Source organism: Zingiber officinale, chromosome 8B (genome assembly GCF_018446385.1).
Source record: "Zingiber officinale cultivar Zhangliang chromosome 8B, Zo_v1.1, whole genome shotgun sequence".
Classification (NCBI taxonomy): Eukaryota; Viridiplantae; Streptophyta; class Magnoliopsida; order Zingiberales; family Zingiberaceae; genus Zingiber; species Zingiber officinale.
In genome coordinates, this window is record NC_056001.1 from 95134266 (window position 1) to 95162029 (window position 27764).

The 27764-nt window shown below is 37.1% G+C and overlaps 4 protein-coding genes, 1 long non-coding RNA gene, 2 other non-coding genes and 1 pseudogene across 16 annotated transcripts; 2 read left to right on the forward strand and 6 right to left on the reverse strand.

Annotated features, from left to right (window-relative positions):
• Window positions 1-1057: 1057 nt before the first annotated feature.
• LOC122018174 lies at window positions 1058-1221 on the reverse strand (annotated as a pseudogene).
• A 3730-nt stretch (window positions 1222-4951) lies between these two features.
• Window positions 4952-7878, reverse strand: LOC122016148. 9 transcript variants are annotated; one of them, XR_006121071.1, is made up of 7 exons: window positions 7739-7878; window positions 7432-7559; window positions 6972-7358; window positions 6399-6884; window positions 6071-6249; window positions 5584-5647; window positions 4952-5381 (listed from the first exon to the last, which is right to left on the reverse strand). It is a non-coding gene; the product is annotated as an uncharacterized LOC122016148 (long non-coding RNA). The 9 variants fall into 9 exon arrangements; XR_006121074.1 differs by having other exon boundaries at window positions 4952-5392; XR_006121067.1 differs by lacking the exon at window positions 4952-5381 and having other exon boundaries at window positions 5462-5647; window positions 6972-7341.
• LOC122016147 (amino acid permease 4-like) lies at window positions 6050-8507 on the forward strand. Of its 2 annotated transcripts, none has more exons than XM_042573366.1 (7): window positions 6050-6191; window positions 6455-6563; window positions 6631-6864; window positions 6943-7036; window positions 7120-7361; window positions 7435-7574; window positions 7668-8507. In XM_042573366.1, the coding sequence occupies exons 1-7, from the start codon at window positions 6183-6185 to the stop codon at window positions 8322-8324; spliced, it is 1485 nt and encodes a 494-aa protein (XP_042429300.1). In that variant the 5' UTR covers window positions 6050-6182; the 3' UTR covers window positions 8325-8507. The 2 variants fall into 2 exon arrangements, with proteins under 2 accessions (XP_042429300.1, XP_042429301.1); XM_042573367.1 differs by having other exon boundaries at window positions 7120-7334.
• Window positions 8508-15679: 7172 nt separating this feature from the next.
• Window positions 15680-18899, forward strand: LOC122017236 (cytochrome c-like). The gene is made up of 3 exons (XM_042574796.1): window positions 15680-15890; window positions 16437-16570; window positions 18596-18899. Exons 1-3 carry the CDS (start codon window positions 15779-15781, stop codon window positions 18686-18688), a joined length of 339 nt encoding a protein of 112 aa, XP_042430730.1. The 5' UTR covers window positions 15680-15778; the 3' UTR covers window positions 18689-18899.
• Window positions 18900-19191: 292 nt separating this feature from the next.
• LOC122017831 (DNA repair RAD52-like protein 1, mitochondrial) lies at window positions 19192-21428 on the reverse strand. The gene is made up of 4 exons (XM_042575536.1): window positions 21029-21428; window positions 19967-20004; window positions 19807-19901; window positions 19192-19570 (listed from the first exon to the last, which is right to left on the reverse strand). The coding sequence occupies exons 1-4, from the start codon at window positions 21352-21354 to the stop codon at window positions 19430-19432; spliced, it is 600 nt and encodes a 199-aa protein (XP_042431470.1). The 5' UTR covers window positions 21355-21428; the 3' UTR covers window positions 19192-19429.
• A 2257-nt stretch (window positions 21429-23685) lies between these two features.
• On the reverse strand, window positions 23686-24222 carry LOC122014586. The gene is made up of 2 exons (XM_042570869.1): window positions 23987-24222; window positions 23686-23903 (listed from the first exon to the last, which is right to left on the reverse strand). The coding sequence occupies exons 1-2, from the start codon at window positions 24206-24208 to the stop codon at window positions 23787-23789; spliced, it is 339 nt and encodes a 112-aa protein (XP_042426803.1). The 5' UTR covers window positions 24209-24222; the 3' UTR covers window positions 23686-23786.
• Window positions 24223-26567: 2345 nt separating this feature from the next.
• On the reverse strand, window positions 26568-26641 carry TRNAT-AGU. The gene has a single exon. It is a non-coding gene; the product is annotated as a tRNA-Thr (tRNA).
• Window positions 26642-26736: 95 nt separating this feature from the next.
• TRNAT-AGU lies at window positions 26737-26810 on the reverse strand. Its single transcript has one exon. It is a non-coding gene; the product is annotated as a tRNA-Thr (tRNA).
• Window positions 26811-27764: the final 954 nt, after the last annotated feature.

A 27764-nucleotide genomic window follows, 5' to 3' on the forward strand; every position in this document is an offset into this window, starting at 1 on the left:
TTTGGATGTCTATATTATGGACATGATTTGTATATCTTTAAATTTGTGTATCATTATTATTTGATTTGGATAATTAATTTTAGATATTTGTGATAGTTTATATTATGATAAAATCATCACACAGTTTCCTAAAACATCTACTATTAATATTAAACGTAACAGCTCACGATGGTTCAAGACCATTCAAAAGTATTAAAAATCCATTGATCTGTTATGAACTCATCCCAAGTCTGGTATATATATAGAAAGAGAAAAAAAAATTATCTTGTGGCACGCTCCGTGCGGTTTGATACGGTGTGCATCAAAATTAGTGTTGGATCGATCCAGCGGAATTGAATCGATCAGTGGATCGATTCAGTCCCGCTTATCTTCTCGCGCCCGTCGTGCCAGTCGCGCCCTCTCACCGTCAGCGGCCTCCGGCCGCCTGCCCCCGAACTTTACTATAACCGGAGGGGAAAGTGAACCCAAAGGGTTCTAGCAACTGTTGGGGTTGGATTGTGGCCGAAATTGTTCACGATCGCGAGACGGGTGTGAGAAGACGAGGGCTGAATCGATCTAGCCCCTGCTGGATCGATCCATCGCACGTAAGAAGACCAGCAAGCGGGGCTGAATCGATCCATTGATCGATTCAGTCTCGTTTCGTCTTCTCACGCCTGTTAGATTGATCCACTTATCGATCCATCGCACCGATCCGTACGGATGTGTGCCGCAGGGTAATATTTTCGAGTATATATATGGTGGCAAAAAGGCGAATACGCTCGCCTCCAGCGCCCCTGCCAATCCGTCCCAGGGCCAACACGGAGGAGGTAAATCACGGGCGGCTACTAGCCTTTGAAACAGTGACAGCACATAAGGGAGACATTTACCTCGGCTTTGCCGAAATTCGAACCCCAGACCTCATGATGGCAACACCTCATGCGCTAGCCACTAGACCCATCCGAGGGGACAATTCATTATAAAAGTATATATATATTCGCCATCGCGCGCATATATTATATGTATAATATATTACATGAATACACATAAATTAATATCTCAAGCCCATAAATTGGACTTGTTAAGGTGCATCAAGCCCATGGAGTAGTGCAAAGCAAAGGCGACGTTCGATAAACCCCAACAACAAGCTAATGTAACACTCTCGCTTATAAAAAATTAATTTAATATTTTTATATCATACATTAAACTGATAAGAACAGATACTACATTTTATATATATGTTTTTTTTTGTTGAGCTCCCGATTATGCCAATTAGATTTTACATTTATGATTTAGGGGTTGAGTTATAGTATTAAACATAAAAATAAAATAAAATGAAAAAAATTAGATGTTCACAAGATGTGTGACGTAAGAAGTGTGATATATCAAAAAACTATATATGTGGATGATATGGTATGCCAATGAGATTTTACCTTTATGGTGTGTTTGATTGAAGTTATCATAGATAATCTTGGTAATGTAATTACTTGATAATCACATAACGAAGATTATGGGAAATAAAATATAACATATGTTGTTTGGTTCAACTCAGGTAATACAATAACCTAATTTAATAATTTACTGATTTAACCTTCTTCCTCTTCTGCTTGCTATGTTGGTTTTGGAAAAGAATAGTAGGACGAAACAACTACGAAGCAAGTTGCAGCATCAGGTACTTGCTCAACTACCTCGTTACATGGGGCGATGACATCCCCACCATCACCACCTGATTTTGTGTCGATGAGCAGGAGTGTGGAATGTCAACAACCTCTCCGTCGATGTCACTATCTTTCCCTTCACCACTCTATTGGTGCCCCTTACGAGCGAACTCACACGAGACGAGATCATGACCCTGCCACCCCTGGCTACTCCTCCAACAAAGGGATTTTCATCGGGGGCGGATGTAAAGAATTAGGGCACTAAATACGCGAAAGCGCAGTGGAAAACTTCTAGTTCCTTTATCCAGAAGATCCATGCGAAGGGAAGAAACATTGCTTAAAACAATCTATACTAAGTTGCATGATAGTGGTTATACCTTTGATGCGTGCTCACGAACTTCAGACAGCTTGGATCTCAGCACGATCATACATTCGCACCTCTACGATATCCACACGAACAAGTCTTGCCTTCGTTTGTCTTACAAACTCACAAGAAAGAGATGGAAACCACCTAAGGTTGTGCTAGCAACCACAAAGGGGTTTCGGCCAAGAGAGGGAAGGAGGAAGAAGAAGAAGACTAAAGGTTTTTACATAATAAAAATATCATCCAAAATGATATATATATATACCCATTTCATGAATACCAAAGGATTTTACCCTTTCATCTTCCAATCCAATGGCTCAAATCATTTCATCTTCCAATCTAATGGCTCAAAATTGACCATTCAATCCAATGGTTCAATTTTGACCATTCAACTTCCTTGGTGAACTCAAGTTCACCCAATGAGTCTAACTCATTGATTCTCATACAATTTTGAATTCAATGAATCACCATTCCAATCATTCGAATTGATTCAATAAGTTTAATTTGAATTGGACTTAATCCAACAATTAGATCCAATTGAGTCTTACTCAATAAGTCAAATTCAGATTAGACTTAATCCAATGAACTCATCTCCATATCTACTTGTTCTTTGTGTGTGACCCAATAGGTTCTCGTAACATTAGCAATATACCCAAATCAACATTTAGATACATAAGCAATGAGTGACTTCTAGCAAGGCATCATTGCTACCCAAGTGACGAAAAAGTCGAGATTTGACCTAACCTGTCCGTGACTATTATCTTGTATGACTTGGTCCCTCTATCCTTGATATCTAGATTTATCAATGAAGTATAGACTGTGTCATCCTCTTATCAACCTTTGTGTTTCTTGATCTCTAAGTAGACATACTCAATCAAATAAGCTCAATATCTCATATTGACTCATTTGCGCATGGTTATGTTTTCTTGTGTTCTACTAATCAAGGGGCCCACAAATATCGCTTCCGTCATATGAAAGGGATAGATCTCATCTACATTACTCACATCCCTCCGCATAATTCGTTGCATACCCAGTGATCGACTTTATTGTCCACCTTCTTACAGATGACGTTTGCTAATACCAAAGTATACAACTCCTTATGTAGGAAACCGTAGTGACTTCATGTCTAAGAACTATTCATACCAATAGTCACATGAGAATGTTTATGGCACTCATATAATGATCCATGAAACATTTTCATGGTGGATCATTCAGTATATATTCTCTAATATATACCCATGTGTTAACCTAATATCTCATATTCATGACTTGTGACATTAAGTCATCCGTTGACCTACATACTAGTCTCAATGCATTAATATTGTCCTTGTATATTAATGCTTGACTAGGAATAGTTAAGAGTAGTGTTCTATATATATCTACAATATGTCACTATTCATTCAACCAATTGATATGTTGTAGATAAGAACCTACTACACAAGGATATTATTATACTTATTCAATCGACACTGAATTGAAACAAATATAATAACCAACTTTGTCTTTTATTAATAATGAAATATGATACAAAATTGAGTCATTTACAATCATCTCATAATTAGTACTAGGACTAATACTAACATCGGAAACGGAATCGATCTCCAAGTCCTCTTCTGCGCTAGCAGCCTAATCTAGTTCCTCTGTCGCTGCGGCTTTGGTACCGTTCCAAATCTCCCTACAAAGAAAACTCTCGAATCTTCCGCCAAATATTCTGAGATATCTGAGATGGGGCATCAACCGACCAATCCCAATCTAATCTCCGTTGAAAGCATCCACAACACTCTGGAATCGTTGAGGGCGTACGATTTCCGAGAACTAGAGGTTGCCACCGACAGGTTCAACGACAAGCACATAATCATGGGATATGTTTATAAAAAAGTCATCAACAACGACCCCTCATCCTCTCCCTTCCTGATCGGAGGTTAATTTGGAAAAAAATATTAACCCCGAAATCATAGAAAATCCTACACTTATGAGGTAATGTGATTCCGGATTATATCCCCAAATTAATGACGTGGCAGGCATGCTCAATTATCAATGATCATTCATTACCTAAATCAAATAAAATTTTCATTTAACCTTAGATGAATAACTAAGAGTATCAGTGATAACTCTCAATTATATGTACCCTTAGAATTTAAAAATTGAGTTATAGTATTTAGTAAAAAAAATTTCAAACCATTTTTTTTTTTTTGGGGGCACATGTGAGTAACGTATTCGGATTTCGGACATAGTAATTTAAAAATAACATTAAATGCTCACCAGGTGCTTATGTATAAAATAACAAAACTCTCATATATTTTTGTTAAATAAATTATATTCCTTGATAAATTTATTATTGAACATATCAAAATTAAATGAATAAATAAAATCATTTAGTAATTAAGAGAATTAAATAAAATTAATGAATTTAATGAGTTAAAAGTAGAATAATCTCCCATCCAATAATTCAAGACAATTAGATGATAAAATTAACTTTAATAGAGAAGTAAAATATGTTTATCTATATTACTAAAATATTCTAAATATTATTAAATAAACAATTATAACTAAAAAATCTATATAAAAAATAAAAAATTCAAATGAACCTGTCGGTTCATTGGGGGCCAACCCCTTGAATTGGGTCAATGGATAACCAATCCATTGAACCGGGTCAACAGGTATGTTACCTGTTGGCCCAGTTATGGTCCAGTCCAGGTGTAGTTAGTTATGGTCCAGGCCAGGTCCGGTTCTGGGGTCAGGTCTAGACAGTGTGAAAAGGTAGACAGCAAAAGGGGACCTCAAGAACAGAGTCGAATTGAGTGGTGACCAACATTTGGGTAAAGGCAGATATACCAGATATATATGTGTTGTGAATAAGTGTGTGTTTGTGTAGTTCATATTTTGGCAAAATACAATTTTTATATGGTATTTGGTTCACAGGAATTATCATTCAATACCAAGAAAACACCATTGTATATCATCCTCCTACATACACTTACCTCATGAAGACTTAAAATGCAATGGTTATTTGTTAGTCTTTTTTCACCCTCATCTTCATGACCATCCTATGCTCGTTAGAATAATCAGTGTCAGTGTTGCTTGGGTTAAGGGACACTACTCTGGCAAGAAGCGACGAAACTTGAAGCAAAGCGAGTGTTAATAGTCTCCTAGTGCAAACATATTTTGCCATCTTGTTTCTTAAAACCTACAGTACTAGAGGTTTTAAGAATCCTCCTCCATATAACTACTAGCCATTGCCACCACAGAAACAATAATCAAGATATGACCAACTTGATCCAACAGGCTATAGCCGGAGCAAAAATAACGAGTCACCTTCCTTTCATTTTAGTTTGCTGATTGAATGAAGGGATTTTGAGTTATGAACCCCCAAGTCTAAGTACCTTCAATGAGTCTGAAAAAGCATTAGTTATTGGCTGAAGCATAATCAAGATGACAAATTTTGCAAGTTCCTAATAAGAAATTCTGCAAAAGCAATCAACCATTAAATTATGGAGACAAAAAAAGATGGTCAAAGATTCTCATCTGAAAGGCATTTCTAGGGTTCGGTATTCCTGATTCTTTAATAAGAAACAATATACAGACCATTCATATATGGGTAAGCAGATTCTCTGAGCCTCTGAGCACCATTGTTCAGCCATTCTTTTTCCTGGAGTAAAAGAATCGTTTAATAAATCCAGTAAAAGTAATCAAACCTGAGAAAAGAAATCTAAAATCTTTTATTCCTTTCTGAAGTGACCAGAATTTAGTGACAGCAACCCATAATATATTATTCTATCAATTTCATGTCCTCAAGGTGACAAATTAACCATGGTGATCTTTATCAACTTAAAGTTCAGCATTCTAAACAAAAGAGTGTCTCATCAGCAAGTAGAAATTTTATAATATTTTTTCCATTGGCTGGATCATAAACAACAAGCACAATCTCCTCAGTCACACAAAGTGGGAATAAGGAAATGCCTCAAGCAATAACCAATAAAATTCAGTATGAAGGAACTTATTTAGCATCATACTATTATTCCTCTACAAAAGAATGGTTAGAATTTCACACGCGAAGGGAGAAGATGTGCACCTCCAAAGTGTAAAGACCACACTGCCAGTGCCCTATAAAGCCAACGTTGAAGGCCCCCCTATACTCAACACCACCTGAAATCTTCCTTGAGTAGAAGGTGATCATAATCTCAATGCAGAAGGTGAGTTCAAATGTTCAATTTATGTCGTTGGTGCCTTTTGTTAGTTGAGCAATTCCTACTGCAATGACATTTAATCAATCAGAAAGAAATCAATGTTTCAAGTTGCAACCTTTATTTATAATCTATCAGCAGAGTCCAATCTTAATCAGTATTTTAGTTTCAGTGCTACAACTGAAGAATTCTTGTAAAAGGAAATGGTTTACTTACTGTTATCTATCCATACTCTGCTGTTTCTCTGAATTGAATTCTTGTTTTGGATTAAGATGCCTGATATTGGCACCGCAAATTACTATCACCAAGCTGCACTAGAACAAGGCCTGCCACAGGAACCCAGCAAATGCTTCGATGATGATGGACGGCTCAAGAGAACTGGTAATTTAAATGTTCTTCCAAAATTTCAACTCTTCTCAAATTATTGGCTAAGTTTGAGGCTTTACAGGGACTGTTTGGACGGCAAGTGCACACATCATTACAGCGGTGATTGGCTCCGGCGTCCTCTCCTTGGCCTGGGCAATTGGTCAGCTTGGATGGGTTGCTGGTCCCGCCGTCATGTTACTCTTCTCGTTTGTTACCTACTACACTTCTGCTCTCCTCGGTGACTGCTACCGCTCTGGTGATCCCATCTCTGGAAAGCGGAACTACACCTATATGGATGCTGTCCAAGCTAATCTCAGTAAGTCCAATACTTCAAACCTGTCGCAAAATATGAACTTTTGCATCCAAAACTCACTTTTGCATTTAAAAAAAACAGATGGTTTCAAGGTCAAGGTATGTGGCTACCTGCAGTACCTCAACATCGTAGGTGTTGCGATCGGATACACAATTGCTGCTTCCATTAGCATGGTGTAAGTGGAGCATATAAATAGTACCTCATCCTTAATCCATTGTTAAAATTGGATTTTTGATGTTGGTTTTGTTTATGGAGCAGGGCAGTCAAGAGGTCCAACTGTTTCCACAAAAATGGGGATGACAGCCCATGCCAAGTGAGCAACAATCCTTACATGATCATCTTTGCGATCGTTGAGATCCTCTTCTCTCAGATTCCAGACTTCGACCAGATTTGGTGGCTCTCCATCGTCGCTGCCATCATGTCCTTCACCTACTCCGCCATCGGACTCAGTCTCGGCATCGTCCAAGTTATCAGTAAACACTGCACCAAGCCATCAACTAGTAGACATTCAATGACTCAACTCAAGTTCATGGATCAAATATTTGATATCCGGGAATGTGTTTCTCTTACCAGAAAATGGAGGCATCAGAGGAAGTCTCACTGGGATCAGCATCGGCACTGTAAGCGAGATGGACAAGATATGGCGCAGCTTTCAAGCCTTCGGCGACATCGCATTCGCTTACTCCTACTCCATCATCCTGATCGAGATACAGGTATATCAAGATCGCTAAACAAATCCAAAGAGCGAGGTCTTATTAATTTCTGTTCGTAAAAATTCACTGTGGAATATCAACAAACACCCTTAGGACACAATTAAAGCCCCACCGCCGTCGGAGGCGAAGGTGATGAAGAAAGCGACCCTCATCAGCGTGCTCACCACTACGATCTTCTACATGCTCTGTGGGTGCATGGGCTACGCCGCCTTCGGTGACATGGCGCCAGGGAACCTGCTCACCGGCTTTGGCTTCTACAACCCCTACTGGCTCCTGGACATCGCCAACGTCGCCATCGTCATCCACCTCGTCGGTGCCTACCAGGTCTACTGCCAGCCGCTCTTCGCCTTCGTCGAGCAGTGGGCGGTCCGAGCATGGCCCAAGTCCCGGTTCGTCACAGCCGAGCTCGAGATCCCGATGCCGGGCGACCGATCGCCGTACAAGTTCAATCTATTTAGGACGACGTGGAGGTCGGCATTCGTGGTGGCGACGACGGTGGTGTCGATGCTGCTGCCCTTCTTCAACGACGTGGCGGGGCTGCTCGGCGCCGTCGGGTTCTGGCCGCTGACGGTGTACTTCCCGGTGGAGATGTACATCGTGCAGAAGAAAGTGGAGAGGTGGAGCACCAGGTGGGTGTGCCTCCAGATGCTTAGCCTGGCGTGCCTCGCCATCACCGTGGCCGCGGCCGCCGGCTCCATAGCCGGAGTGGTGAGCGACCTCAAGGTCTACCAGCCCTTTAAGGCCAGATAATGGGCTCGGCCTGCCCGGTTCAACTGGATCGCCTATTTGTTGTCACTGTGTCAATTTTCATTAAAACCCACAAAAAAATTGAATTAGCGACGACCTATCAAACGTCACTAAAAACACGTGTTTAGTTGCCTTCAAATAATTGCGTGTTAATAAACATGATAGTATATTAAATGTGGAGATTTACCATAATGTTCTGATTTTTTTTTTCTAGATTCTTTATATTTTAAAATCTAAAGTGTTAAAAAAATGTCTATATTAATTAAATGATATAAGATGATGATAAATATATACATTGAGGAAAAAAACTAAAGAATATTCAGTTATTATTAGAAAAAAAAATATAAAAATATTTAATTAACAAATTTAAGTTTCCAAAAGGCCCACGTACAATTTTAAAATTCTCAAAAGATGGTTTCAAAATTGGAAAAAAAAATAAAGAATATTTAGTTATTATTAGAAAAAATATATACAAATATTTAATTAACAACGATAATTTTCTAAAGATGCACATAAAATTTCAAAATTCTCAAAAGACGCACTGTGATTTCAAAATTTACAAAAGATTCAACAACTAATTCTCATTTTAACCCTCTATTAACTTTTTATCTTTTCTCCTTATATTTCTTCTCTACTTTTTCTCTTTAATTAAATTAAACTTTAATAAATTAATTCTTTAAATTTATTTAATTTTAATTTTAGAATTTTTATAAAAAAATTTAAAATATATATAAAAGAAGGTTAATAAAAAAATAAGAAAATAAAAATATGTATTCTATTTTTAATATCTAATTATAAAAAATTAAAAAATAATGAGAGCTGATTTTATTAATAAAAAATAAATTAAAAAAAAACGCTTTGAAGCTCATTTTTAAAAATTAGCACTAAGCATGTGGTACTAATGTTATGTTGTTTAAAAATCAATACCACAATTTAAACAGAGCATTGTTTTAGTATTAATTTTTTTAAAAATAATAAACAATGGCATACTTGAACTTCAGAACACTATAAAAATTCATAGGAATTGGAATGAATCCAATTAAAATTTTCTAAATCAATTAATGAGTTTTAATTAAAATTCATTATGAATCTAAGAGATTTGAATTTTTAAAAAATTGAAATGTAATAGAAGAAGATAGTGCAATAAAGATATTTATGGTGTTCATGTCTGATTCTGACATACTTACAATGATTGATGTGTATGTGTTAAGTATCTTAAAGTTATAAACTTTAAAAACTTTCTAATCACTGTTGATAATGACTTTAAACTGATATATTTAAGCATATATAGACTCCGGGTTATTTTAGAAATATGTAACACTTAGAATGAGTATGATCAGAGCTCTCTAGCTTTATTAATAAGTTTTGACTGAAACTCATTGATAGACATAAGAGATTTGAATTTCTAAAAAATTAAAATGTAATGGAAGAAAGTGTTGGAACCCCAAGGTTTGTTTTGGTGTGATCAATAAGTTAAGTTAGGTCTTGTGTGTTTCTAACCTTGTGTTTAAGTGTGCAGGAGCTTAGGAGCACAGGTAGTCGAGTGAAAGACGCAGCTAGCGAGAAGGACGGCACGCGGTGCGTCTGAGGGATGAGACGCTGCGGAAGAGTACATCGGCGGACGAGAAGGAAGCATACGGTGGTTCCGAGGGACGAAAGCCGGAGCGGAAGACTGCTCGGGGAGCAAGAGACGCAGCTAGCGAGAAGGACGGCACGCGGTGCGTCCGAGGGACTAAGACTGCGGATGAGTACACCGGCGGACGAGAAGGAAACACGCGGCGATTCCAAGGGACGAAAAGTCGGAGCGGAAGCCCACTCGAGAAGACCGGAAGTTGGGTTCCGGTGAGCCCTTTTCTGGATGGTCGAGATCACCCAAGCGAACGGATCTGGAGTTGAAGACCCGGACCGAGGCGACAAGAGCCGGAGTAGAGAACCCAGACCGAAAAAGTCAACCAGAGCTGACTTTTGGGTTCGGGGCGCCAGGAGCTGACAGGGACGCCCGGAACGTATCGGGGCGCCCGGAACGTACCGGGGCGAATTTGACCAGATCGAGTCAAAACTCGATCTGAATGTTGGGGGATAAAATTTATCCCCCCCAGGGCGCCCGGAACCCTTCCAGGCGCCCCCGACAAAGGTTATAAATATAGCCTTGGTCCAGAAACTTTCAATAACTCAGAGCAATTCATTTCCAACACTTGTACGCTTTAGTTTTAGATTAGCTTCTTTGTTTTGCGCTTTCACTGCTGTAAGAGGCTTCTCCGCCCGAAGGAGATACTAGTGCGACATTCCTTAGATTAACAATCTCCTTGGTTGTAACCAAGTAAATCCTGTTTGCCTCTTTCTTTCTTTAGTTTTTGTTCAATTTATTTTATGCAAGTGTTTTGTTGAAAGTTCTAGAATGGTGTTTTTGTTTTGTTTTACAAGGCTATTCAACCCCCCTTCTAGTCGGCCGCAACGGTCCTACAAGTTGTATCAGAGCTAGGGCGCTTCAGGAGGACTAACCGCCAATTGAAGCAAACATAATGGTCGGACCAAGCGTCCACCCGCCGAAATATGAAGCGGATTTCGCAACCTGGAAAAAACTGATGCAGGTATTTTTCACAATAGATTTTGAATTAATTTTAACAATGGAACTTGGCTTTGTAGCTCCAGAGGGCAAGGAAAAATGTCAATGGACAAAAAAAGGAGTAGGCTGAATACGTGACGAACGGCAAAGCAGAATACCATCTGTTAAGCCTTCTTCCGCCACAAGAAGTTAATCGAATCGGCAACTATACCTCCGCGAAGGAACTTTGGGAGAAGTTCCTCGAGCTGCACAAAGGAACTTCCGAAGCCAAGCTCGCCAGAAGAGATCTACTTCGCAATCAGCTAACCAGCCTTCGACTTGGGGAAGACGAGGCAGTTGCGCACCTGCACTCAAGAATCAAGGAGATCATCACCGGACTCTCGAATCTCGGAGAAAAGGTAAGTAACCGAGATTCGCTAAGGTACGCTTTAAATTCCTTTCCTAGAAATTCAAAATGGGCATCACTAGTAGATGCCTTTTACATTTCAAAAGATTTAGAAAAAATTTCATTAGAAGAATTTTTCTCGACTTTTGAAGTGCACGAATCAAGATGTGCAGGTTCGAAGGAGCCCAAAAACAACGTCGCCCTCAAAGCTTCGAGAGACGAACCTGAGTCGGAATCTTCTCTCGATGACGAGGAAATGGTAATGATGGTAAGAAGATTCAATAAACTTTATAAATTTAGATCTACTAACCATCCGCAGGGGAAAAAGAAAAGGATGATCCGCTGCTACCACTGCGACGAAGAAGGGCACGTCAAGGATAACTGCCCCAAGCTGAAGAACAAGGACAAGGAGAAGGGTAAGAAGCCTATCCAAAAGCGAAAGGCCCTAAAGGCGACGTGGGACGATACATCGTCGGAAGTCGAGGCATTCTCTAGACTTTCTCTAATGGCAAGTCATCAAGACGATGACTGCGAGTCAAGCTCTTCCGAAATAAGCATCGAGAGCATCGATGAAGGGGGAGCCACGTTGGAAGAAAGCAGCAGTTCATGGGGAGAAACGCACAACGAGATCGACAAGGTAAGTAAGGTACGAACTCTTCCTCCTGACAAAATGTTTAAGTTCGTTAAACTTTTAACAAAAGATTGCTGCAAATTAGAAAATAAAAATAAAAATTTTAAAAATAATTCTAGCTAAGTCCTGCCCCTTAGAAGAATTAGACAAATTAAAATTAGAAAATGTGAAATTAAAATTAGAAAATAAAGATCTGAAAATTCAAATAGATAATTTGAAAAATCATGCATGCTCATCTAATTTTAGAAAATTTAAAAATTTGAATTGGTATTATAGATATCACTAGGGACAAATTAGGAATATCTCTAGAAAATATGTCCCTAAAAAATTTTTAATCAATCTAGTAAGTTGGAACCTATATTGGGTTCCTAAGTCCTGTTTAAATTAAACTATTGATTAGACTTAGAGCTTTTCAGCAAAAAAATTAAACATTAAAATTCTTTATGAGGCTTTGTCTAAGGAAGTGGTTGTTGCTCCGATAACCAGGAAGGCCTAGTGTCTCGCCACGACCTGGAAGCTAAAATATTGAAATAAATGTTTAATTAACTTTCTGTCAAAGTATTAAAATTAATTAATGCTTTTAAAGTTTTTCAAACATTTTTTCAAAATAGTTTTATACTTAGAAAAATACTTTTACATGAAATTTTTAGTTAGAAAATTTTACTTAGAAAAATCTTAAGTTAGGATTTTTTTTCTCAAAAATAATTTTTGCAAAGACTTAAATTTTTTTAAAATAATTTTTTTTAACTTAGAAAAATTGTTAGAAAATTTTCTTAAAATTCTACTTAAAATTTTTTTCAGAGACTGTTTATGTGGAAATTATTACAAAATTTATAAGAATCTCAAAATTTTCTAAGTTTTTACCCTTAGATTTTTTCTTAGAACCTTATTTTTTATATGATCAAAGGGGGAGAAGGAAAAGTATAAGTCTAGGGGGAGGTAGACCAAAATTTAACTTGTTTTATTTTTTGCACTTAATTGTAAATTTAGTTAAGTTTATTTTATGTCTATTATTACCCTAGCTTAACTTAGGTTGCTCACACCAAAAAGAGGGAGATTGTTGGAATCCGAAGGTTGTTTTGGTGTGATCAACAAGTTAAGTTAGGTCGTGTGTGTTTCTAACCTTGTGTCTAAGTGTGCAGGAGCTTAGGAGCACAGGTAGTCGAGTGAAAGACGCAGCAAACGAGAAGGATGACATGCGGTGCGTCCGAGGGACGAGGCGCTGCGGAAGAGTACACCGGTGGACGAGAAGGAAGCGTGTGGTGGTTCCAATGGACGAAAGTCGGAGCGGAAGACTGCTTGAGGAGCAAGAGACGCAGCTAGCGAGAAGGACGACACGCGGCGCATCCGAGGGACAAAGACTGCGGATGAGTACACCGGCGGACAAGAAGGAAACACGCGGCGATTCCAAGGGACGAGAAGCCGTAGCGGAAGCCCACTCGAGAAGACCGGAAGTTGGGTTCGGGTGAGCCCTTTTCCGGATGGCCGAGATCACCCAAGTGAGCAGATTTGGAGTTGAAGACCCGGATCGAGGCGACCAGAGTCGGAGTAGAGGACCCAGACCGAAAAAGTCAACCAGAGCTGAATTTTGGGTCTGGGGAGCCCGGAGCTGACCGAGGTGCCCGGAACGTACCGGGCGCCCGAACCCCTCCAGGGCGCCCGAAACGTACCGGGGTGCCCGAAAGTTGATATTGTTGGGACCGAAATGTAACTAGAGGGGGGTGAATAGCTCGTCGTGATCGTCGTGCTTGTCGTTGCTTGCTTCTTGCGATGATGTGCAGCGGAAATATACAAGAATACAATACTCAACGCTAACACTAACGATTTACTTGGTATCCACCTCAAGAAAAGATGACTAGTCCAAGGATCCACACACTCACACACCCTCCACTATGAAAACCCTCCTTTACGGTAACTATCGAAGGCGGAGAAACCCTACAAGCTCACAGTACAAGAAGAAAGGGAAGGGAAATACAATACAAGCAAAAGCTTACAAGATATGCACAAGAAACCCTAACCCTAGCTTCTTCCTCGTCTCTTGACTTGGACGTGCACCAGCACAAGCCTCCAAGAACCTTCAAGATTTGGCGTGAGAGCTATGGAGAAGTAGCTGTGAAGTTGCTGTTGAGAAAGAATTGAAGACGTGGAAGTTCTGCCGAGAGAAACGCTCGCCAACAGCTATATCCTGCGCCAACGATCGGATTCCAATCGATTGGATTGCTCCCAATCGATTGGGGAGGCTTTAGATCGATCGGCCGATTGATCCAGAGCGCCTTTGTGCTCGTGGGAATTGCCTGGATCGATCGACCGATCGATCTAGGGCTTATCGCGCGAGATCGCAGCTCCCAATCGATCAATCGATTGATTGGAGGCTCCCAATCGATCGGGCGATCGATTGGGAGGGTTTCTGTGCGATCGACGATTCTCCTAATCGATCCACTGATCGATTGGGAGGAGGCTTATCGTAGGGACTCGCCCAATCGATCAGCCGATCGATTAGTCATGAGCCAATCGATCGCCTGATCGATCCAGCTCCTGTTTTTGCCCAAAAATAAGTCCAAAGTCCCCTAGACCAACATCCGGTCAACCATGACCTGTTGGTACATCATGCCTAGCATCTAGTCACCCTTGACCTGCTAGAACTCCCTCACCAAGTGTCCGGTTAATCCCTTTGACCTATTTAGGCTTCCCAACACCAGATGTCTGATCAAACTTGATCCATCTAGATTTTCCTTGTCTGGCTTCACTTACCAGGACTTCCCTTCTGCCTAGCTTCACTCACTAGGACTTCTCCTCTGCCTGCTTCACTCACCAGGACTTTCCTTCTGTCTAGCTTCACTCACTAGGACTTCTCCTTTGCCTGACTTCACTCACCAGGACTTTCACCTGGCTTCACTCACCAGGATTTTCTTCTGTCTAGCTTCACTCACTAGGTCTTTCACCTGGCTTCACTCACCAGGATTTTCTTCTGCCTAACTTCACTCACTAGGTATTTTACCTAATTTCACTCACCAGGATTTTCGACAACTGCCTAGCTTCACTCACTAAGACTTTCCATCTGCCTAACTTTACTCACTGAGACTTTCACCTGACTTTACTTACCAGGATTTTTCAGTCAAGTATCCAGTCAACCTTGATCTACTTGTATAAAACAACCAGAAAAAATTGATGATAAGAAAAATTCATAATAATACGCCACAGCTGAGTCTCGAATTCTAAATTACTGATTGTTTCGCTTGCATAATTACTAATAAATTTTGAAATTATTTTTAGTGTGAATAGGAAAAATGATATTAACGTAAATTTATTTTAGGCTTCACCAAAATTAGTTAGTAAAGGGGGGAGATTTTTAATAAAATAGTAAGATAGTAAGATAGTAAGATATATATATATATATATATATATATAATAAAATTTAGTTCATGGCCAATTATTTAAATATATTATTTATTAATTTTTATAAATTGGAAATTAAAAAGAAAAAACAAAATATTTTGCATAATTTTAGATTTATTAGAAATGAATCATGTGATAATTTTTATTTTATTTTTAAATTTTATTCTTAACGATCTTATTTTGTTTTTGATAAAATAAAAAATAAAATAAAATTTTGTTTAAGAAAAATCAAATTGATTGAACTGATCCAAGGCCCGGTGAAATCACCGAGTTAATTATAGGATCTTTAGGGACATAAAAGAAAAGGGTTTCAGGGTCTTTTTTTAATTTTAAACATTAGTGGGCCAAAGTACGAAAAGATAGAATTATTTACTTAACTGTCCAGACCTCCCTTCTCCTGTCTCTGCGGCGGCGGATTGAAGCCAACAAACCCTAACCCGAAGCTTCAGATCTACCTCTACGAAAGAAGAATACGATCCATGGCCTCTTTCACCGAAGCTCCTCCAGGTGATGCCAAGTCTGGAGAGAAGATCTTCAAGACCAAGTGCTCGCAGTGCCACACCGTCGAGAAGGGAGCCGGCCACAAGCAAGGTTTCTTTCCATTATTCTCTCTTATTTATTTATTTATTATTTTGCTGGGGCTAAAGATCTTGATTGTCATATCCTCTCTTCTATTCATTGACTCAATTATCTAATCAGATCTTTTATGCTTCGGTGGCCTGGTGATCATGAATCCATTCCTTGCGCGATGGTATCTTTTGGGTTTAGTTTCATACTGAAATGATTCGCTCCTAATGTTAGAGCTAAGCGTTGATTTTATATTGTTCTTTTTGTTCCCATTGTATTCACAGCACATTCTGGTAAATCATGAATTGGTGGCTATTGATTTCTCGAAATAAAACACAGATTTGAGTTATTTGTTTTTTTTTAAAAAAAAAAATCGGTGTTATGAGCTATGGGTATCAATGATTGTCCTTTGTATGTTGAACATAGACATTTTTTGTTTTTTATTTACTCTAGAAAATAGTGTATTTATTATTATATCGTCCTTTTTCTTCCCATGGGGTGCACCGCACAAAATTTTATTTTGATTGGATCCACTTACATTTTTTGATGTAATTTGTCTTTGCCGAGCAGGACCAAACTTGAATGGACTTTTTGGGAGACAATCTGGTACCACTCCCGGTTACTCATACTCTACTGCCAACAAGAATATGGCTGTCATTTGGGAGGAGTCAACTTTGTATGATTACTTGCTGAACCCTAAGAAGGTTTGATGAATAAACTCTTATCATCATATTTGGTAGTTTGATTAGTTCCAATATAATTTAGATATTTTGTTTTCCTATAATAATCAGCCTAAAATATTCCACTCTGAACTAGTTTTGAGAATCTTGGTTAGTGTGCCAATGCCAGGAGCTTGAGTTGCGGTATTTTGACTGATCTGAAGCATTCTCGTTGTAATATCGAATGTAGATTATTATTTACTCTGCATACTTGTATGATGGATTGATGACCTTGCACATAGTGAGTTGCCATTTCTCTATGGATACTATGCCGTTTGAGATGTTCTTCGCTAGGATAGATATGCTTCATATGGAACTAAGATCTTGTTATAGGTTGGGGATTGGAATTTAGGTTCAATCATGTAAATTGTTTATTTTGATTTGAACCAAAGAAGGGCAGGTGCTACATAGTGATTTACCATTTTCAGTCAGTGAGATAATAATATTATTTACACTCTTTTTTTAGGGTCTAGATATTCATTAGGAATTTTCATGAACTCAATTATCAAATGTTTGCAGAGAGATGCTATAGGCACTAGATAGCTTTAGGGCCATAATCTAAATATAGTGTAGTTTGCTTGGTTCAATTGCACAAGTTGATGTGAGACTGTTTAGCGGCTCTAACTACCATAGAATGATAGGTCTATTTGATTATTCAGTCTATAATGCAATTTTGATTTTTATAGTTTTATATTCCTTCATGCATTTTGTCATCGTATTACAAAATAACCATTTTATAGATTACCTGTGGCTAAAATTTGCATAGTGCAATAACCATCATAAGCTTTTTGCTATGCGATCACCACCCAGCAAACATTGTTTGATTTACATTATTCACATCGTGCCATTGCTGCCATTTAAAATTACATCCACCAGTTTTATACAAATTTGAGCTGTGCAGTAAATATGTTAATATACTTCTTCTCTTTCTTAGTGCTGCATTGCATCTTGTTAATTTTTCCTTGTTCCGGTCTTCCCACTACTTCTATAATTATTTCTGACAATTTATACAAGGCATACCTTCCACTAGATATTCTTAGAGAAACCTTATATCTTTGGTTGGACGATGATGAAATTTCTCACAAAGTTTTTCCAGGGCAATTAATTTGAGTGCCTTCATCAGAGGTCCTCTCACAAGTCCAACTTCCATGATTCTTTCTTTCACCATCTGATGATCCGATAAAGTTTTACATCAATTAATATATGACAGCAAATGAAGTTAATACATAATAGTTTGGGTTTATGGTTTTTACCATTTTGATATTTTCTTATTGGTTAGGATGGTTGCCACATTTGGTTAATCTAATGATCTATTGGTTGAGTTCTATTGGGATTGGCAAGAACTGATTTAATCTGGCAGATGTCTTGGGTGTGAGTTCGAGTGTGATTGAAGAACCATAGATCTGATTGGAATTCAAATATCTCATTGTACTTGATAAAATTAAAAATAGGGTGAGATTGGTGGTTTCTCTCTTTACCTACCCTTTTGTGTCTCTAAACTTCTGCTCGTTGATTTATATTTTTGATCAATTTTCATAATCTTTTGCAGATGCATTCTCTCAACTTATTTTTAGGTACTGAGACTAATGATTATCAAATCTTAGCTGATGGGCATATTTTATATTAACACATTTCTTTGCATTGTGCGACTCATCTTTGGCAAATCACCACATAGGTTGATCAGAAAGTGAACATAGTGTTTGTCCACTAGCAAGTCTAGGAGAATGTGAATATAATGTGGTGCGATCTAGATAATTATTAGTTTACAAATGATATAATTTCACATGGAAAACTTTTTTTTTTTTTTTGGAGTTTGTAGCTAGAAACACCCATGTAAAATTAGTTGATAATTCATATATCCTATACTGCCAAATGGTTGGGAATTCGTAGCTTAACTCTTATCTTTAGTATTTGTTATTGGCCCTTTTGAATTTATTGTTTAAGAATAGACGGTTTCTTAAAATTGGACTTTGTTGATAATTGTTACCAAACTGATTTCTCTTTATACAGTACATTCCTGGAACTAAGATGGTTTTCCCTGGTCTGAAGAAGCCTCAGGAGCGCAGTGATCTCATCGCATATCTCAAATCATCCACGGCTTAATTTATTGTCTTTTCTTCATGTGAGCTTATGGTTTCACCTCTAGATCTCAGATATACTCTGCTTGTAATTAGCAGCAGAAACTTGAAAAATTTTCTTGCCCTTGCAAATTAATTGCCACTTGGAGGATTGTTCCTCCAGATACCTCCCATTAGTATTGTACCTGCTAAACTGCTGGTGGAATATAATAAATACAAACTTGAATTTTTATCAATTCTACTGATGCTAATTGATAGATTAACTTCAGCACGGGGTTTGCTGATGAAGACGTCCTTGTTGCTGATTTAAAATGTTGAAAGTAATGCAACTTTTGAGTTAGCCATGGTACTCTAATACCAACCGATTCTGAACATTCACACACATGATTTGTTTTATAAGGTTCTGTGGTCGGTAATGTTTCTGTTGTAATGTCAAATGATTAGGTTTAACTCTATCCTTACGCCTACTGTCAAGGCTATTCACATTTTTAGCAAATGTTGTTAGTCTAGTAGATTTTGACAAAGGAGAACCCTAACAACTGATGTTCTTAATAGCATTCATGCTTCACATGAAAATCAGACAGCGAATCTTACAAGATCCTACAGTTTGTAGTAGCACAAACTAAGAACAGTGCACTACTGAACGAGTACGGATATTGTCTGCATCATAGGAACACTACCAATGAGGGAAGCAAGCATGCACAATACTTGCCGTCAAAATCTGATAGTAGTCATCAGTAAAACGATGCTAAACAGAATCTACATTTTATGATGCATCTTCATAGTAAAGATGAAGTCCTAGTCCGAGACGTGCACACGCTCGGCGGAAAGCCATTGCTTCTGCCTTCTGCACCCCATAGCTGGTATTATGAGCAGCATCAGCAGTTCCAGAAGCTTCTCGATATATCTGAAAAGAGGTCATTGAAAGCAAAATTACATCAGTATTATAAATGAACAAATCATCTGTTTGCATTCAACTAGATTCGACTACACAATCTGATTTGATCTTACTGCTACAACCCTCATAAGAAACAGGAGAAAAAGAATCCTTCAATCTTAATAAGAATTGTGCAATTGTTACATAAGCATCATGTTTATTGCTTAAAACATCAATACTGAATTTGATGCTTGTTGAGAAAGTACCTCTGCATCAGTCCCATACAGCGTTATCCGATACACAACAGTCACTGAACCTCCATCAGCAGAATAGACAATATTTCGAATCTCACCAGACCATTCTACAAACAACATATGTAAGAACATAAACAGATGAAATTCACAGTCCATGAAAGAAACTACATACCAGGGGCATGCACGTTTAGAATTCGATTGAGGAAGTGCCTGAAAGATATAAAATGCACAGTGAGATATGGGGAAGACTGGCAACAAATGGTAGAACAACTACAACTGCATCAAAAATTCACATTTTGAAGAGAACCATACTAAGAAGTCTCCACCTTGAGAACTCGGTGACCCAAAAATGTTGATTGAAAGTAGAGATGTCTATATGGGCCTCAATTTTTGCATATTGAATGTTTTAGGGTTTTCAACAAATTCTAATTTCAATTCAATCATCACAGGACTTCATCTGGTAATTCACACAGAATTGCAAAACGATAAGCTAGTAAGCATGTCAAATCGTTCGAGCTTAGTGAATTTGAATCACAACAAAGTTACAGAGATGACAGGATCAAATATCTTACACTAATAAACAAATAACCTTTAGAGTTTATGCCAGCAAAATAAACAGTTGCACACATTTTGAAATCTAATAAACTTATAGTTTCTCCAAAAAGAAAGAACATCAAGTTGTGTAAGTCCCAACTTTGAATCAAATTGTTTTATTGAACTCTATGTAAGAATTTATCACAGGAAATACTCAGAGCAATAAAATTAACTTTTTTATTGCATTAACTAGAATTTGCTTTGGTTTTCTCTACCCTCTACAAAAATGTATCTGTCAAAGACATCCTCGCAACAAAACGGTGTTGCAGACAGTGGAAACTTCAATAATAAAAAAATGAGAACAACAAGAAAGTGTTATCAAAACAAGCTAACAAACTATACAAATTTCAACAAAAGATTTGAACTTGAACATCGAAAGCACATATTTGTCAATGGACAAATCACCAGACATGTAGATTAGGTTCTGAAATCCCAAATGTGGGTTTTAATGAAGCATGTTTTAGGATGAATAGGCAAATAGAAGAATATGTTGCAGCGCCCTAAACTCGATATAGAAAATGTTCACAATTTCATAGAATATTTAGCATTCCAGACCTAGTTCAAACAAGATTAGTTTTTGAAAACAGACGAGAACTGGATCAAAATAAAACGACTAAACAGAAGGTTGAAAGAGACAAACCAGGGAACGTATTTTAGAGCGGCATCCCCTTCGAGGCGGGTCGAGACGAGAGACTCGGGAATTTTCTTGTTGAGTTCTTTAAGGATCTCCGACAGAGGCCGGCTGATTCCCGAGGTAGGCACGTCCTCGTCCTCCGAAATCGCCGCTGTGGGCGGTGCCTGTTCCAGTGGGGAGCCTGCTTTCGCCTTCTTGGCCAAGGAAGAAGAGGACCTGGCGAACGCTGCCTCCGCCGCAGCGTAGAAGCGCGAAGGCGAAGTCGACGGCGGAGCAGCGTAGTGAGAGGCACGGCGGGAGAAAAGGGAGCGGGTTCGGACCCAGCTAGCCATGGCACCGCACCGCACCGCCGCCGCCGTGTTAGAGGTTTTAGAGAGTCCGAAGGGAAGTCTCCAACTCACGACGTGGCCTTAAAGGGCAACGTTCCTTAACCCTCGCACGTGTTTAATTGGGCTTTCAATTGGACATCCTTGGCCCAATGATCTTGCAATCTATAAAATTGATGGACTAATTTCTAAAATGACATATTAATTCATCACGAGTAAGTAAATTTCAATATTAGTCAAATTATATACTTAATTTTCTATATATTTCCAAAATACTCCTCTTTCACTATAAATTTATGGGTGAGCTTTATTTGAAATTGACCGATAAAGTTAAAAGAATTCTGAATACTTTAACTTACAATCAATATTCTTTAAAAAAAAAATTATTTATGTTCCCATAAATATATTTGATAACGTAACTTGAGAATAATGAATTTTCAAAATTTAATAAAATTTATTAAAAGTTTATTATAATATAAAGTATAATGATATTCTCACTCACTAATACCACTAAGGTGTGTTTAACCAAGGTTATGGGGAATAAAATATAACCAAATGTTGTTTGGTTCAACCTAGATAATTCAACAAAAACTTATTTGTTTGAAGGTTTTAATGAATACCCTAGTTTAATATTTTATCGTATTACCTTCAATTACAAAACTAACTATACATAATATTATTATTATTATTATTATTATTTATTTTTTTATGTTTTTTTACTTTTCTTTTTTCTGTATATTTTTTTTAAGTTTTTATGTGTTTTTTATTTTTTTAATGTTTTTATATTTTTTATACTTTTATTTTTTATTTTTTTATTTTTTTTTATTTTAATTAATTTATTTTATTTTAAAAATTTTTGAATTTTTATAAATTTTTTATTTTTTATTTTAATTTTTTTTTAATTTTTAATTTTTAAATTTTTTATTTTATTTTTATTTTTTTAAAATTATTTATTTTAAAAAAAATATAAATTTTTAAACATTTTTTTTTATATTTTTTTATATTTTTTCTCTTTTTTCACGTTCTTTCTTATCGGAGGGTATTTTTGGTAAAAAAAATTCGTTAACCCTGAAATCAAGAAAAACCTTAGGGGGCATTTGGTTTGTGTTTTCCACGCTGTTTTCTGTTTTCATTTTCTGAGAAAATGGAAAACGTGTTTGGTTTGCGTTTTCCACGTTCATTTTTAAGAAAATGAGAGAGCGTTTTCTAAAAAATGAAAAACGTGGAAAAGTCATTTTCTAAAAAACGAAAAACGTACGTTTTTCAGAAAATGAAAATGAAAATGGAGCAAACCAAACGCACCCGTTTTCTGAGGTTTTCGGATTCCGGGCTGCATGACCCTTTTGCTGACGTATTGGGCATGGAACATTACTGGGGAATCATTGAATATCTAAATCAAATAAAGTTTTTGTTGATACCTTTAGATGAATAACCAAGGTTATCAAGAATAACTCTGAACCAAACGTACCCTAATGGATTTCTAGAATTCCCTTAATTTTAAAAAATATTAATTTTTAAATTTTTAAAGAATATAGGTCCATGAGTTAGTTTCGTTCGAAATTAATTTTGAAATTAATTGATAAACTTAGAAAACTTTGAATCACTTCAAACTAAAATTAATATAATCCTGAAAGCTTTCTTAATGTATTCTTGCCCTCGGATTTAAATTTGATAGCATAAATTAAGAACAATAAATTTTTAAATTTATAAATGCACGAGCTCATTATAAAATCTAGGATAATGATACGTATTAATCAATATCATTAATCGGTTCTTAGAACTCAACTTGTTTGAGAAAAATATCAAAAATTTAAATTTTCAAATGGTATAGAAAACAATGAATTTTTAAATTTATAGAGTAAAAAATTTGAATATGTGATTTTACTATTCTCAATTTATATTATCAAATTTAGATCCAAGAGTATAAATAAATTATGAAGGTTTTAGTATATTAGTTTTGATTTTAGCGACTTTAAATTTTCTCAATCCATTAGTTAGGTTTTCGATAAAATTAGTTGATAAATTTATAGAGAAAGAGTGGTATTTCATAAATATAGTAAGTGATTTGTATATTATTAAAGATGAGTAGGTGTGATTTGGATAATATTGAAACTTACTTACTTGATTTACATATTCAGTAATACGTTTCTAAATTCTATCAGACATCACCATCCTAGTCAATAAAATTGCTAAAATTGATGGACTAATTTCTAAAATCTATCAAACAAATATATTATAATCACCCTCTCAGTCAATAAAATTACTATAAACCACATTATCATAAAACTTCCAATGTGAAAATTATTCTCAATTACAATATTAAAATATATTTCACGCATCCAATCAACCACATTAATTCATGCAGGTGTCTGTCTCTTGTGTTTGAGCGAAAGTAGATCACAATACCACATCATTTTGCATGAAGCTTACAGAATTAATTAAGGACCACTGGAAGGCCAAGTCATTCCCTCTCTCGGCGAAGGAAGAGCCAGGAAGGTGGGATGCTTTTCTCCCGGCATTACCACAAACACATCGCCTTCATGCTCATTCCCAACCTGCACAGTTAATTTCTCATGTATAAAGAATTAAAAATGTCATGCGGTTGATGCTAAATAATGATCACCACCACGGAACTCACTGTCGCTGAAGTTTGGGCTTTCTCGTGCGAGTGAACCGGAGCATGTGACCGGCGAATCTCCGACGATGAATCTCGGGCATTGCGCCGTGACGACCGGAGCAAGGATACCCTCGGCGCGATAAGGTGCTCGAACAGTGCCATGATGAGGAACATAGAAACCAAGATTGCAGTGGCTACTAATCCGAAGGAGATGGCATTCATGGAAAGAATAGTCCTGCGCATTAGCCTTCGAGAAGTTTCAGACTATCCAAATCGAATATAAAGAGATGATGATGATGATGCTGATGATGATAGTAGCTGTTGTAGAGAAGGATAGGTCTTTATCAGAAACGCAAAAGCAAAAGGCCAAATGATCCATTTGAGCTACCCACATCAAGTACAGATGAAAATGAGCAAAAAGACAGTTGGGAAAAGCATGAGAATGGAGTCAAACATATATCCTTTTTTTCTTATGAAGAATAGCAGCGATAATTGAAGGTTGTCTGATGAGAAAAGAAGTAGGAAGACAAGGGAGCAAAGCTTTTGAGTCCATGACGCATCGAGGGCCCCTTGTCAACACACAACTGCATGAAGGGTACTCAAAGCTTATGCGAACTCTGTTGGAGATATTGCCGGAAATATAATCTAAATTATATACAAATTAAATTCATAATTACCGGTCAAAGATATGAACTGATAATTTTATATCTGTAAAGCAGAAAGGATGAACTGTTTAGGATGATTGGGCTGCCTTGTAGCTGCCCAGGGGCGGATCTAGCGGGGGGCGGTATCGGCGGTCACTCCTCTTTGTCGGCGGTGGAACCCTTAATATTATGGGGTTCTATCGGTGGAGATAGAGGATATCGTCCCTTGTTCATGTTTGAATTCCTGGATCCGTCACTGTAACTGTCGAGTGGGAAAGAGAAATACTGAGATCTGCGTTCGACACAGTTTCCTTAAAGTAAATATGTCCCACCCAAATGTGCTTTGGGATTATGTGTTGAACATCTATTTAAATCAAGTATTGGTTGTTCGTAGTGAACTGAACATATATCCGAACATTATCACGAAAAGAACTATTGAGCGGAGTGCACGATAGAGAGAAAAAAAACAAGAGGACGAAGGTGGAAGATTCTGTAATTATCTTCTACTCAAGGTCACGACTTCCTTATATAAGAGCACCAATCTTTGACAACAACCCTCTCAGGACGGACAGTTGACTAGTGCATGGTGGTGTTGTTATCATGAGGTGTATATGGGGGTCAAATCTCGGATAATAGTCTGGTGCATGCCTGCCCTAGCTCCCCATGCGCTAGTAGTCATCCGTGTTGATCTGGAAATGGGTTAGTAGAGATGTTGAGAGTGAGCGAATCACCTGTTACTACCAAATCTTGACAGTAAAAACATGATTGAGAGAAAGTCTCTTTTCATATATGTGTTTACAACTTTATTAAATGCGATTCAATATAAACCAAACTCAAAACTATAAAAACTCCCAATATGAAACTAAAGAGTCTCGTTTTTATTCACATTTCCAACCAACTCAAGAGCCATTTGTTCTTCTAAACAACAGGAATAGCGATGAGTGTTCAATTCGATTTGCAGCATGGAGCAAAGAGGATCAATCAGCGAGTGTCACTTCAATCTCCAAAAGCAAATTTAAGGGTCCCTTTTGAAAGTGAGTGATGAAGAATAAATCCAACCTCATCTCTGTTGGCTGGCTCTTCTTTTCCCTACACCAAGCACAAGATGAGGAATCATTGAGCTGAATAAGAGAATTATGAATTGTAAAGGAGAAGAATGATGCAATTGAGAAAGTATATATTGATATCGAGAAGAGATGGGGGAAAAAAGAAATATTTCTTTATTATCGAGTTATCGAGCTAAAGATTAATTGTGATGAGCTACCTTGTTTGAAGTCGTTATCATAGGAGTTGAAATATAATTGGAAAGGAGAAAGGTGGTTGCGAGTTGCAGTGTTGCAGTGAGACCCTGCATATGTCCATCACTTTCCCTGTCTCCTTATTCTTCTTCATGTTAATTAAGAACTAAGTTGAGTGCGACTGTGAACATGTAAATAGTTGAGATGTTGAACTGGTTAAGACAGATGGATAACTTCAAACAAATTAGCAATTGAAATGAAAACAAAAAACAAAAAACAAAAAAAAGTTGATTGAGTTAGGGTTTACAAATAATATAATAAAACAATTCTTAGCCTCACGCTTTCTAAAATTGCAGATTTAAAAATTTTGTAAATATTGAATAAATAATGCTTTCATTGAGAGTTGAACTCTAAGACTTTAATTAAGAACTAGTGCCACTGTGAACAAGTGAATATTTGAGATGTTGAACTGGTTAAGACAAATGGATAACATCAAACGAATTAGCAATTGAAATGAAAAAAAAATAAAAAAAGTTAATTGAGTTAAGGTTTACTTTCATTGAGAATTGAACTTAAGACCTCTCGCTTATTAAATGGATGCTCTAACCAACTGAGCTATGAAAACTATGATGATGACTTTTAGGACAAATTACTCTTATTCATAGCCTCACGCTTTCCAAACTTCCAGGGTTAAAAATTTTGTAAAAATTAAATAAATTATGCTTTCATTGAGAGTTGAACTCAAGACCTCCCGCTTACTAAACGGGTGCTCTAACCAACTGAGCTATGAAAGCTGTGATAATGACTTTTAGGACAAAATTCTCTTATTCTTATCCTCACGCTTTCTAAACTTGCAGGGTTAATAATTTTGTAAAAATTCAATAAATTATGCTTTCATTGAGAGTTGAACTCAAGACCTCCCGCTTACTAAACGGGTGCTCTAACCAACTGAGCTATGAAAGCTTTGATGATGGCTTTTAGGACATAATACTCTTATTCATAGTCTCACGCTTTCTAAACTTGCAAAGTTAAAAATTTTGTAAAAATTGAATAAATTATGTTTTCATAATTGAGAGTTGAACTCAAAACCTCCCCTGCTCTAACCAACTAGACTATGAAAAGCTATAATGATGACTTTTAGAATAAAATACTCTTATTCATTAAATAATGATGTCGGAACACTGTTAATCTAACATTTTGCTTATCTTGTTCAATTGTTGTCGGTTAGAATGACCTTATTAACCTTCTTACCCGTGGCAAAAGATGAACGAGTCTTAGCCGAGTGACTTTTCTATACATGGGGCACAAGATAATTTGAAATAATATAAGCATCTATCAAAAATTAAATTATGTCTCTCCGACGACAAATTTTGTCCGAGTATCAATTCGACTATACCAATAAGAGCTACTCAAATGTTCTCATGCAAACACAATCGATCATCTAATCATTGCTCACCAACACGCCTTCATCAGCATTCTCTTCTGAAAACTGATCTTGCCTTAAAAGGTCGCTATCTTTGAACACCAAGAGGGCCAGATTGAGAATTCCACTTAATTTGCGGTGAGCATCAAATAGTTTGATTTACATATTACTAAATTGAAATGTATAGTCTAGAATAGTAAAAGATGATTATACTCATCTAACACGTTTTTCACAATTCATCTCTAAATTATGCAAATGGAGATAAAGGTCCGCTTATAGAAATATGCCTTCTATAACTGAGAGAAAGGTGAATTATTATTCGCATCTAGTTAAGAGTTTGTGGATGGATGACTCGTCTAACTTCATTTGGGGATTTGGCTTGAAATATGAAAAGATTCATTTAGCAAGAATTTATAAGATGATTTAAAGAGTTAAGATAGTCACATTGGACGAGCCTTATGTTATTAAAGGGATGGTGTGGGTTAAGGGCAGAT

Coding starts and splice junctions, on each gene's coding strand:
- LOC122016147 (XM_042573366.1), top strand. Junction 6,865..6,942: donor TGCTGTCCAAGCTAATCTCA/GTAAGTCCAATA, acceptor TAAAAAAAACAG/ATGGTTTCAAGGTCAAGGTA. Junction 7,575..7,667: donor TCATCCTGATCGAGATACAG/GTATATCAAGAT, acceptor AAACACCCTTAG/GACACAATTAAAGCCCCACC.
- LOC122017236 (XM_042574796.1), top strand. CDS start 15,779: ATGGCCTCTTTCACCGAAGCTCCTCCAGGTGATGCCAAGTCTGGAGAG. Junction 15,891..16,436: donor GGGAGCCGGCCACAAGCAAG/GTTTCTTTCCAT, acceptor TTTGCCGAGCAG/GACCAAACTTGAATGGACTT. Junction 16,571..18,595: donor ACTTGCTGAACCCTAAGAAG/GTTTGATGAATA, acceptor CTCTTTATACAG/TACATTCCTGGAACTAAGAT.
- LOC122017831 (XM_042575536.1), bottom strand. CDS start 21,354: ATGGCTAGCTGGGTCCGAACCCGCTCCCTTTTCTCCCGCCGTGCCTCT. Junction 19,902..19,966: donor TCTAAACGTGCATGCCCCTG/GTATGTAGTTTC, acceptor TGTTGTTTGTAG/AATGGTCTGGTGAGATTCGA. Junction 19,571..19,806: donor TGTATGGGACTGATGCAGAG/GTACTTTCTCAA, acceptor ACCTCTTTTCAG/ATATATCGAGAAGCTTCTGG.
- LOC122014586 (XM_042570869.1), bottom strand. CDS start 24,208: ATGCGCAGGACTATTCTTTCCATGAATGCCATCTCCTTCGGATTAGTA. Junction 23,904..23,986: donor AAGCCCAAACTTCAGCGACA/GTGAGTTCCGTG, acceptor TTAACTGTGCAG/GTTGGGAATGAGCATGAAGG.